The 13,099-nt window shown below is 33.7% G+C and overlaps 2 protein-coding genes across 2 annotated transcripts in view; one reads left to right on the top strand and one right to left on the bottom strand.

Annotated features, from left to right (window-relative positions):
* Positions 1-13,099, top strand: part of LOC111628263 (organic cation transporter protein-like) — a 59,722-nt gene that overhangs the window by 22,837 nt on the left and 23,786 nt on the right. Inside the window, exons 3-4 of the mRNA XM_023372013.1 lie at positions 8,660-8,818; positions 9,937-10,105. Of these exons, the coding sequence (XP_023227781.1) occupies positions 8,660-8,818; positions 9,937-10,105 (328 nt within the window). The remainder of the gene's footprint in view (positions 1-8,659; positions 8,819-9,936; positions 10,106-13,099) is intronic.
* LOC111628268 (protein ALP1-like) lies at positions 3,364-7,637 on the bottom strand. The gene is made up of 2 exons (XM_023372018.1): positions 7,431-7,637; positions 3,364-4,529 (listed from the first exon to the last, which is right to left on the bottom strand). Exons 1-2 carry the CDS (start codon positions 7,620-7,622, stop codon positions 3,627-3,629), a joined length of 1,095 nt encoding a protein of 364 aa, XP_023227786.1. The 5' UTR covers positions 7,623-7,637; the 3' UTR covers positions 3,364-3,626.

Genomic DNA, 13,099 nt, shown 5'->3' on the forward strand with positions numbered 1-13,099 from the left:
GGACTTAGTGAATTAAACAACACAATAGATAGCATAGGGTTTATTATAAAATTAACATCATTAACACTATAGCACTTGCAAAAAAATAATAACTAAACATATTGATGTCAATCAATTACATACAACATATGTAAGTATTTCCAAGGTACATACTATGTATGATCTTAATTTGAAAATGGATAAACAAATAAATTTATGGTGCATGCAAATATTTATCAATTTTCTTTTGTTTTACATTGGCTAAATGCAAGAGTAAGGCCTTGTCTCTGTCTCCTTGAAGTAAAAGTTCATTGTACGATGCACCATTCTCTTCAGACCATTGCATACCGAGCTGCATATAGACATGTCGGATTATAGGGGGTGTCAGATTAGACAGGCCGCAGGTCTACTGTGTGTAATATATATAATTTTTTTATATATACTGTATATATAAACTATTTTTATGCAAAAATATATTTATTATAAGAAATTTACTATATACATAATGTATTTCTTTGCAATTTTTTTTTTTATATTATACTGTAATGTCATGTCATATAATATTTTAATTTAACTTTTAATAAATTCTGAATTAAGATTGTTATGATGTTATATTTATAAAATACTGTAATCTTAATTTGAAATATATTATTTGACACAGAAATTGAAATATCTTAGTTTAATTTTTAGGATTATAATTCTATAAAAATAATTTAGATTAAAGCAAGTCAAGAAATATATTTTAATTTATTATTTTACTGTTTTCAGAATTGCTAATATACACTCATTGCCATAAAAATTAGTGCACCAAGAAGGAGTTGTGGTATTGCTGTGAAACTTGCATGCAGATAAGTCTTAAGCAGATATGGAAATGACTAGAGTTATAGCATGTTGTCTCATTGTGTAATGCCAGCAGAGGGCACTAAAGTGTATCCCATTTAGTCTATAAAAAAGTGTGTAAAAGCATCCTCTCTGTAGTTTACTTGTTGCAAAGGGATGCTGTATCACTAGAGATGCCTTTAGTTTATGTGATCTTCATGTGCAACTTAATCGAGTTTAAGAGGGAAAGGATCATTAAATTGAGAGAAGGCAGATGGTCATCTCGTCAAATAGCCTGCCACCTAGGCCATTCTGACAACACTGTGAGATGTTGGGGACTAGTGGACAAGACACATGGCACCCAGGCTCAAGTCACCTTTGGCAGACCACTAGCTGAGAAAACTGCTTAGTCCCCTGACCCTCCCCCCCATACACACACACACACAGAGCTGCTGACTGTATCATTGTCCGCCATCCAGACATAGGTGGCATCAACATTACAGGCTCCTGTGTCTGTCTGTACCATTTTGAGGTGCTTGGGTGAGGAACATTTAATGGCCATTAAGTGTCCTGCCATTGACAACCACCAACTGTCACCTCTGTTTGGAGTGATGTTACTCCCAATGGGATTGGACTGCAATGGAATGGAACTGGGTCATCTACAATGACAAATCCAGATTCAGTTTGGCACTGACAATGGCTGTGTTTGTCTGGAAACCCGTGATGAACACTCAATCCTGCCCATATTATGGAGCAGCACACTGCCCAGACAGCTGATGTGATGATCTGGGGTGCCATCACATATGACAACCACTTACCTCTAGTAGTGATCCAAGGGACCATGACATCCCAGCTGTATGTTAGTGACATCCTGCAGCCACATGTGTTGTCTCTTATGGTAGAGCTCTCAAGAACCATTTTCCAATAAGACAGTGCTCAACCCCACACAGCAAGGGTGTCATAGGGACTGCCTCCACCACATTACCACACTTCCCTGGCCTACCCAGCCTCTTGATTTGTCATTGATTGAACATGTCTGGTATTACCTGGGATGCCAAGTTGGACAGCCTAGGAATTTGGCCAATTCGAGATGCCACAGGACACCATATAGTACCTGTATGCCTCCATGCCAGTCCATATCACATCGTGTGTTCACACTAGAGGTGGCCCAACAGAATACTAAAACCTTTTTGTTTGTAGTTTTTTTTGCAATAAATGATTCTTTTGCTTTCATTTTGTAATCACTTACTTATATCACTGTTACATTCATACATGTACAATCTTGTTCGATCTCAACAGTTCCTTCTTGATGCACTAATTTTTATGGCAATGAGTATACAATAACATCTTCAAAAGCTTTATAGTTAAAAACTAAAATTAATGCAAAATATTGATTTCACAATTTTCAAAACATTAAAGTGATTTATTATATTGGGTTGTTCGGAAAGTTCGTAGCGATTTTTGATAGCCGACAGTTGAGACACTGATTGACATGAAAATGATTAGAATCGTACAAACCAATGAATATTACGATAAATGACCTTGAGATGGGTCCGTTACAAAAATAAACCGCTAAGATTATTCAAATATCATTTTAATTTGTTTCATTGGGTGTATTCAAAATTTCAGTGCACTGCCAGTGCCTCTCAGTACCTCTGTTCAAANGCTTTTTAATCAATTCTAGGATAGAAAGAGAAAATGACTTCCAGAAACCAGTTGCCAAGGCAAAACTGTGGAGTCAAATTTCACAGGCCCTACAAAACAAAGGGTTCAAGTTTTCAGGGGAGGAGTGTAGCCATAAATGGTGAAATTTAATGTGTACATTTAGACAAAATTTAGATAAATTAAAAACATCAGGAGAGGGGAAAATAAGATGGGAACATTTTAATAAATTCTGTGAAGTGTATGGTGGAAAATCAAATAATAATCCTCCACCTCATTACCTGAGTTTGTCAATTGCCTCTCCTGCATTGCCTTCTCCATGTACCTCAGTGAGTGCTGTTTATCCATCTGGCTCCAAATCCTCTGCTGCAAATACAGTCACAACTAATGGTAAAAGTAACACGTCAGACTCTATCAACTTGGACTCATCCCGTCCCTCAACATCTCTTACCAAGGAGAACCATAAGAGAAAGCGGGAACCCCTGTATGGTTTTTAGAAGAAATGTCAAAGAGAGATGCAAAGGATGAACAGAGATGGAAGGAAGTAAAGGGAATAGAAGAAAAAAAACTACATGAGTTGCAGCATCTCAGAATGCTAATATCTGAATTAATTAAAAATAAAAACAAATGTGTAATAAATGTTTTTTTTTTTCTTTTTTTTTATAGTAGCCCCTTGGCTAATTTTCCATTTATTAAAATACAACAAAGCAATATTATTCTACCTAGTCTGACTTTTTATCATCTCTTGTCCAGACATCATATGCTGAAGATTAATTAGCCAACCTTAGGCTACTTCAAGAAGAGTTGCTTTTTGTCTGTTCAGCAAGAATTTTATAAATATATTTATTAAAAGTTTTTTAACCTGTCGACAACAATTGACAAATAAACTATTGGTAGTAGTGTATAAAGATTATTTTTTAAATTAACAAATTCAAATAATTTTAATAAAAAGCATTGTCATTTTTTTTTTATTTAAGACACTGAAATTTAAATTTTTAACTGTTTAAAGTAGATGTATCATACCAAGACACTTATGTATAGTATCCATCTCAACAAAATTATAATACTTAATAATACATTCCAAACAATATTTTATTACATTGAAACACAATTCATATAGTAAAGTGTATTGTACAGTACATACAGCCCAATAACATCACCCAGTCTCAGAACAACTGAGTTGCTATCAAGTTCCTCTTAGCTGCTCCATCAGTATTTGAATAACTGCTGCGGGGTTCTTCCAGTTCTTCTAGACCATTCTCTTCACTAACAATTTCAACATCTGTACTCTGATCATTATGCATAATACAAAAATTATGCAGTACACAACAGGCAGTGATGACTTTTGGAACCAAAGCTCTCTTTCTGATATATAAATATCTTAGTTTTCGGAATCTACCAAACAAATGGCCAAAAGCTTGTTCAATGACAACTCTACTTGAGCTTAAAACTTTGTTATAGTTTTTCTCTTTTCTTGTTAAATAGCCAGTATCACGATAAGGTGTTAGGAGTGATTTTGATAGAGGATATGCACAATCTCCTATCATGTGACAATTGTTTGGAAAAAACTGTGGATCTCCCAATTTGGAATAGAGAGGACTATTTCGGAACACCCTTGCGTCATTTGATGATCCAGGCCATCCTGCAAATATATCAATAAAAAGCAAATTGCTTCTGCAAACTGCTTGAAGCACAACAGCAGCAGTTTGTTTTCTAGTGATATGTTCATTTTTTTCTTCCTTTAGTGCCGAAAATTCGACATAGGTGCCATCTATGGCACCTATTACACCAGGAAAAGGCACTTGTCGTAGAGCTTCAAATGCTCGAATGGATCTTTCAGCTTCTTCACCAATAGGCCAGCAAATAAATTTAGTAGCCAAAGCTGAAATGTGATCACAATATTTCATAAACACACCGTGTGCATGGCTTTCAGTTACCCCAAATCTGTCAGCTACTTCTCTGTATGTTTCCTGATTGCCAACTAACCACAAGAATATAAGCAAATTTTTTTCTTTTTCAATTAGGGGCTTTGTTTTCACCTTTGGATTGGGAAGACATTGTAAAAGTATCTGCAAAAGTATTGTCATTATTTTATTTGAAAGCAATAATGNAGTACCAGTTCAATATATCCAATAGTGTCGAACTTATAACTCTCTTCAAGCTGATTGATACCCCCCCCACAGTACCTCATTGTCCTTGATTTTAAATCCCTATACCCTTCGATACTCCTTCTGCCAGCCTTCTGTGCCTTAAGAGATTTGTTACTAAATATAATAGAAGACAGTTACCACCATCAAGAAATATTAGAGTTGGCACATTTCTTGTGCTAATTATAGCACAATAAATTTCTTTCTTTCAATTCAAAGGCAATGTATATCAACAAAGAAGAGGTGTACCTATGGGGAGCCCTGTAGCAGGAGATTTATGTGAACTGGTAATTAAACTCCTCAAACAGAAAGTACTGCCTGACAACTCTGCAATATTATTACATACAAGAGATACGTGGATGGCATACTCATACTTTGGAAATGTAAACCTGATATACATGAAGTCATAGCCGCATTTAATAACAATTCTTACGGCCTAACTCTGGGCCTTGAACAGGAGAGCTATACTCATGTTCATTTCCTCGACGTGAACATCATAGTTAATGGAGCAACCATCATCACAGAGGTATATAGAAAACCGCAGGCAGATCAATTGTACATCCCTGCACACTCCTGTGACCCAAGGCATTATAAGGTAGCGGCATTTAATAGCTTGGTTAAAAGGGCATACACCCACTCATCAACAGCGCAGGCATTTGCAACAGAGATCAACACCATTAATAACATTGCCGAATGACGCAGATATAATAAATGGTAGCTCTGAGGGTCAAAAAAATGCTTCATCCGCAAAGAACACAACAAACAGAAGTGCAAAGGCAAGAAAGTAACATGCAGAAAGAGAGAATCCTGATTACTTATAATCTGTACTTAGAGAAACTATATAATGAAATCGCCAAGAGAAAACAGGCCGCCTTAATTTTTAGATGTCCTACCCTTTTTAGAATGCTAAGTAATGGAAAAGATACTCCGCAACACGACAAATTAGCAGGAGTATACATGATCCCTATAAAAGATCATAGGTGGGATAAAGATTTAATATATGTGGGATCCACAAAAAGATCATTGGAAGTGAGGCTCAAGGAGCATAAAGCCGACATCTTACATAAGAGACATACAACGGCATTAAGTACAGTATGCCACTGACCCTGACATACAAGCATTATTAGATGAGGCAAAGTTAATATACAAGACACAGCAACCACACCATTTGCTCTTGATATCTACATATATATATATAAAACAGCAAGGGAAGATAAATGTATCAACAATAAGGATGAACTATACTTATTGATAGCCTGGCAAACTCTTATTTATGATACATGAGAAACCAAAAACTATGTCTCTATCAACAGAGCATGCACAAAATAAGACTATGATTGCACAGGTTTCCTTAGAATATTTTATTTTAGAATTCGTTTGAAAAAGATCTGTTCAAATAATATCGATTTGTCCATTGGTTCACCTGAAGAACTATAAGTTCGAGAACATTAGTGAACAAAGTTATATCGAAATAAGCACTGTTTTGGTTTGAAGTAAGTCATATATTTTACAGTATGTCTGGATGTTTTTATATATATTCTATGGCTATATTTTCTTTCGTTTATTTCCCCAAATTCAGAGAAGCACTAATACCTTACTCCTTTGTTTCGCCCTTGGTTCTAAGAAGGAGTAAGCCTCCCCCGTCAAGTAGTAACAGTCGATATGGAAAGTTCTCAAAGATAATAGAAAGAAAGTAGACTAGAAATAAAATAAGGAATTGTGAACTATATACAAACTACAATATGGCTGATGGCCACAATGTGATTCTGCATCATATCTGCTATCAAGACATGAAGAGTTGGGATTGAAATTTGCAACTGGATCTGGATGATGTGGTCAGAAAGGCCACTAATGCAGGAGGTATATTTTAAGAGAAAGGAATGACTTTTTTTTCCAAATGCCATTTATTTGAGCAAGAGAGATGTATACTATCTGTTTTGTTGCCACAATACCATTATTACAGTTCACCAGTAGAATTTGTTCCAAGTTATTTTGTTTATTATTCCCTTGACAATGGTCCTGCTGATAAAAGGTTAGATCCAGTTTGGTGATCCAAAGGTGGTGAGGAAGATAGTCTGAGGGTTGAGGAAAGTCACAATCACATAGGACAAGAAATAGCCACTAGTCAATGTTCAGAAAAAAGTGATAGCACAGAAAATCCAAGTGTTGAGTAAAGTGAAGAGCAAATACATATCACAGAATTATATGTCAGTGACTGAAAAGCTTCTTGTGTCTTTGGAACACAGGTTTTTTTTATAAGATTTGCTCCTTGATCGATTTGTGATTGTAAAAATATAGTTTGAATGCTCTCTTTTGATATTAAAGATTATTTCAATTTTCAAGACAACACCAAAACAAAAGATTTTTCATTTGCTTGAGGAAGAAGGTACTATTTTATTTAAAGTACAAAAGTATTCACCAGGGCTGTGGAGTCGCGTAAAAATCTACCGACTCCGACTTTTCCTTATCATCCGACTCCGGCTAAAACATCAAAACTCCATGACTACAACTCCGACTCAACAGTCCTGCCAGGGCTGTGGAGTCGCGTAAAAATCTACTGACTCTGACTTTTCCTTACCATCCGACTCTGACTCCGGCTAAAACATCAAAACTCCACGACTCCGACTCCACAGCCATGGTATTCACAAACAAATTGTNTCTAATGCTAACCATACACTTAAATATATCTGAAAAAAAATACGTTATAAGTTCCTCTCTGAACAAAAAAATACTGTTTACATGTTCAATTAAAACTGTCCCACATCTTATAATTTATAACGTTTCATTGTACTACTCTCCCCTACATATATTGTACTTACTTACCTCTACTGTTGTACGCGATAGGCGAAAATGACTTTTAAATTCTTTGTCAGAGTACATAGATACTACGTCTGAAACATAATTTTCAATTCGAATCCTCTTTCTTTTCTTGTCTGGTTTTTCTTCTTCTATAACTCCTACAGATATTAAAAAATTCTCATCCCTCTTTCTCTTTTCGAAATATTCATTTTTCATTACGTTGGTCTCATTAAATAAGTTCAAAAACAAATTTAGCAAAATGTACAAGTCCATATCATTCATCATTTTTTTTTTGTTTACCTTTCTGGATATTCCAGCAGTCAGCATTTGTGTTCTCTCCGAAACGCCAGCAGTACATCACTTCTGGCAGCATGCTGAGATTTTGAATACACCCATTGCAAAATGGATACAAACAACTTGCATTATTGACACTTGTTTCTTTCTTTTTATTGTAAAGGAAAAAATGCTGTACAAACATCAAAAAAAAAAAGTGATGTTTATGGTGGGAGTGCTGTAGGACAATCAACTGTTCAAAAGTTTCCCGAGTTGTATAATGATGGTTTTCATCCAATAATGCTTTGATCTGGTCCTCTTCAATAATGGGAGGTCTTCCTGAGCGGGAGCATCTTCAAGGCTGAAATTACCCGCTTTAAATTTTGCAAACCACTTTCAAACAGTTGATTTTGCTACAGCACTCCCACCATAAACATCACATATCTTTTTTGCTGTTTGTACAGCATTTTTTCCTTTACAATAAAAAGAAAGAAACAAGTATCGATAATGCACGCTGTTTGTATCCATTTTTGCAATGAGACAAATTAAACGATATTTGAATAATCTTAACGGGTTTTTTTTTTGTAACGGATGTGTCTCATGGTCATTTATCGTAATATTCATTGGTTTGTAGAATTCTAATCATTTTCACATCAATCAGTGTCTCAACTGTCGGCTATCAAAAATTGCTACGAACTTTCCAAACAACCCAATAGTTTATTTCATTTATGATAATTTAAACAAAGTTTCTTTTGATTAATTTGCTGTTTAAAATATTTTCATTTTAACTTTAAATTTCAGCTTGCATGAACTGAAAAGTGAAAAATGGTTTCAAAATTAAAATTATTTATTCACTTATCTAAATTATATTTTCAATTGTACTTTACATGAATTAAAAAATTTGTGTCAAAAATAATGATAGACTATTTAATTTTTTTTTAACTTCAGTTGCCATTATAGCTAATTTCTTTATATTTTATTTAGATATGGACGAAAACCATCCATTATATGTAGTTATGTCTTAGCATTTGGTGCAGGCTTAATATCAGCATTTACAACAAATTTTTATATGTTTGTAATCTTAAGATTCTTAGTTGGTGCAAGTATTATTCCATTATCAGAGGATCCATATGTTCTTAGTAAGTAAATTTACCATGCATTTATAAAAACACAATAAAATGGAAAAATAATGATTTTTAATAAGTTGTGTGTATAATAACTGATAAATTATCTAAATTTATTGTTTATTCTAATTTCAGTCCTTTTTATAAGTTTTGCAAACTAATATTATTTATTCAGTCACTTCTTTTTTAATATTAATGTCATATTCATTATATATAATTGAAATTTTGGCAAAAGATATCAAAATAACAAATATGATAATTTTTATTAAATTTTTTTGAATAATAAAAATAATTAAAAATTTAATTCATGGTTTTTTTCCACACTAAATAAAATATTGTGAAAAATAAATTAAAAATAATGAACATTTATTTATTTTTTCAAACCTAAATAATTAGCAAAAATTTTATTACAATAATTTTATTTATTCTTTATTAACTACAGTAAACCTGCATTTTTATCATTCCCTCATTCCTGAAAAATTTCTAAATAGAAAAAATTTCTTGGCAGATGAAATCTGAGGTTGAATTTATTCAAGAGAATTATGATTTTTTTATCAAATAATTGGTTCAGATATGATTCTGATTGATTGACCTCATTGGTGATCTGGCCCATTCACTCATAATACAAAAATTTAACCAGGTCATAAAATTGATTAAGTGGTGAATTTTATAAATATTAGAAAACTTTTAAGTTTGTAAAAAATTATCTAAATTATATTATTTCCATATTATTATCTGTAAAATTTAATGTATCATAAACATATATTCCATGTATGTATGTGTGTTTGATATAATCTGGTGTGTGTGTAAGTATAAATGAATGTTGGCCAATATTAATTGCTAATGGAAAATATATCAGTTACTTAATATATATATATATAAATTTCAATGCATTTCTGCTTGGAATTATATAAATAGAATATTGCAATAGAATTATTTGAACTTTGTTTTTTTTTTAAATTTGATTTCCAAAAAATTAATTAATGTATCTGAAGTTGCTATTCATTAAAAAATATATATATAATATAAATCTTAGATCATTATTTTATATAAATATTAATAATAATTATAAATTTGTTGTTTCTATAATAATTAACATTAAATATTCTAATTAAAATATTTTTACATTTTAGGTTTAGAATATATTGGATTAGAAAAGAGAACTCTTTCTGTGATATTTTGGATATCAAGTTACATTACTTTTTCAGCTATTTGTCCATGGATTGCTTATGCAATAAGTGATTGGAAAAAATTATGTATTGCAACATCAGTTCCTTTGCTTCTCATAGTTTTAGGAGGAATGTAAGTGATGTATATCATGCATTTATAAGAAACTATAAACTGCAACTTTTTTAAATTTTACTTGAAATGTTTTTATATACTGTATTTCCTCATTTCTAAAATGTATTTGTTTTTACCTATATGTATTGTTCAAAGGAGGGGTGTATCTTAGAATCAATGCGGTCTTATATTTATTATCCAAAGCAATAATTGGTAGTTATTATGAATAGACCATATTATGCATTATGCACAAATAATAGTGTGAGGATCATGTGCTTGTTCATGAGAGATTTGTAAGTCCACAAATAAACGTTACAAATAGGAACCCAGGAACAAAAACATGTATGATTGAATATTCCTTCAATACTCTCTGAACATGGTTCTTTTTTCTTGTTTTGTTACAAAGATCCCAAATTAACAGGTTTCTTTACCCTATTATCCTCACAGGGAAATAGGTCGCCTCCTATTCTTGTACAAGTATATAATATACACGAGCATAACACAAAACCTTGATAACCAACTTAAAAACTAATCTTTTGTCTAATTTAAAACTAATATAACATGGAAATGATTAAACTTAAGAAAGTGTAGAAAGTATAAAGAGATAGATATAGAGTACCCGGGTCCACATTGATTGATTGATATCTTCAGGGAGGTGCCCTTTCACAGACATCATTTTTTATTCTTCTTTACTGATTCAGCAAATCATTCTCGAGGTTATCCGATTCTTTGGGTTTTCCTTAGCCCTTGTGCTTCTTCCTCTTTAACCTCGACAGTCCTTTCCCATATCTGCCATATTCTTCCCACCTCTCTCCTTTCGAGCTTTGCTCACTACACTGTAAATCCATTTCTTTTGACGTCCAGCCAAAAAGTGTTCTCCTCTCTCCTTTCTTCTCACCTCAGGCTATATTTTCTAACTTCAAACTCTAAACCAAAACAGTGCTTATTTCAATATAACTTCGTTCACTAACGTTTTTGAATTCATAGTTCTTCTTCAGGTGAACAGACAAATTTATATTATTTGAACAGATCTTTTCCAAATGAATTCTAAAATAGAATATTCTAAGGAAACCTGTGCAATCATCATCTTATTTTGTGCATGCTCTGTTGATAGAGACATAGTTTTTGGTTTCTCATGTATCATAAATAAGAGTTTGCCAGGCTATCAATAAGGATAGTTCATCCTTATTGTTGATACATTTATCTTCCCTTGCTGTTTTATATATATATATATGTAGATATCAAGAGCAAATGGTGTGGTTGCTGTGTCTTGTATATTAACTTTGCCTCATCTAATAATGCTTGTATGTCAGGGTCAGTGGCATACTGTGCTTAATGCCGTTGTATGTCTCTTATGTAAGATGTCGGCTTTATGCTCCTTGAGCCTCACTTCCAATGATCTTTTTGTGGATCCCACATATGTTAAATCTTTATCCCACCTATGATCTTTTATAGGGATCATGTATACTCCTGCTAATTTGTCGTGTTGCGGAGTATCTTTTCCATTACTTAGCATTCTAAAAAGGGTAGGACATCTAAAAATTAAGGCGGCCTGTTTTCTCTTGGCGATTTCATTATATAGTTTCTCTAAGTACAGATTATAAGTAATCAGGATTCTCTCTTTCTGCATGTTACTTTCTTGCCTTTGCACTTCTGTTTGTTGTGTTCTTTGCGGATGAAGCATTTTTTTGACCCTCAGAGCTACCATTTATTATATCTGCGTCATTCGGCAATGTTATTAATGGTGTTGATCTCTGTTGCAAATGCCTGCGCTGTTGATGAGTGGGTGTATGCCCTTTTAACCAAGCTATTAAATGCCGCTACCTTATAATGCCTTGGGTCACAGGAGTGTGCAGGGATGTACAATTGATCTGCCTGCGGTTTTCTATATACCTCTGTGATGATGGTTGCTCCATTAACTATGATGTTCACGTCGAGGAAATGAACATGAGTATAGCTCTCCTGTTCAAGGCCCAGAGTTAGGCCGTAAGAATTGTTATTAAATGCGGCTATGACTTCATGTATATCAGGTTTACATTTCCAAAGTATGAGTATGCCATCCACGTATCTCTTGTATGTAATAATATTGCAGAGTTGTCAGGCAGTACTTTCTGTTTGAGGAGTTTAATTACCAGTTCACATAAATCTCCTGCTACAGGGCTCCCCATAGGTACACCTCTTCTTTGTTGATATACATTGCCTTTGAATTGAAAGAAAGAAATTTATTGTGCTATAATTAGCACAAGAAATGTGCCAACTCTAATATTTCTTGATGGTGGTAACTGTCTTCTATTATATTTAGTAACAAATCTCTTAAGGCACAGAAGGCTGGCAGAAGGAGTATCGAAGGGTATAGGGATTTAAAATCAAGGACAATGAGGTACTGTGGGGGGGTATCAATCAGCTTGAAGAGAGTTATGAGTTCGACACTGTTGGATATATTGAACTGGTACTCCTCCAAATGCTTGATTTTAAATCCCTATACCCTTCGATACTCCTTCCCGCCAGCCTTAAGAGATTTGTTACTAAATATAATAGAAGACAGTTACCACCATCAAGAAATATTAGAGTTGGCACATTTCTTGTGCTAATTATAGCACAATAAATTTCTTTCTTTCAATTCAAAGGCAATGTATATCAACAAAGAAGAGGTGTACCTATGGGGAGCCCTGTAGCAGGAGATTTATGTGAACTGGTAATTAAACTCCTCAAACAGAAAGTACTGCCTGACAACTCTGCAATATTATTACATACAAGAGATACGTGGATGGCATACTCATACTTTGGAAATGTAAACCTGATATACATGAAGTCATAGCCGCATTTAATAACAATTCTTACGGCCTAACTCTGGGCCTTGAACAGGAGAGCTATACTCATGTTCATTTCCTCGACGTGAACATCATAGTTAATGGAGCAACCATCATCACAGAGGTATATAGAAAACCGCAGGCTGATCAATTGTACATCCCTGCACACTCCTGTGACCCAAGGCATTATAAGGTAGCGGCATTT

This window comes from Centruroides sculpturatus, unplaced genomic scaffold (assembly GCF_000671375.1).
Source record: "Centruroides sculpturatus isolate CEXI.00-Female unplaced genomic scaffold, Cexi_2.0 scaffold414, whole genome shotgun sequence".
NCBI classification, from domain to species: domain Eukaryota; kingdom Metazoa; phylum Arthropoda; class Arachnida; order Scorpiones; family Buthidae; genus Centruroides; species Centruroides sculpturatus.

Coding starts and splice junctions, on each gene's coding strand:
- LOC111628268 (XM_023372018.1), bottom strand. CDS start 7,622: ATGAAAAATGAATATTTCGAAAAGAGAAAGAGGGATGAGAATTTTTTA. Junction 4,530..7,430: donor TATCGCGTACAACAGTAGAG/GTAAGTAAGTAC, acceptor ATACTTTTGCAG/ATACTTTTACAATGTCTTCC.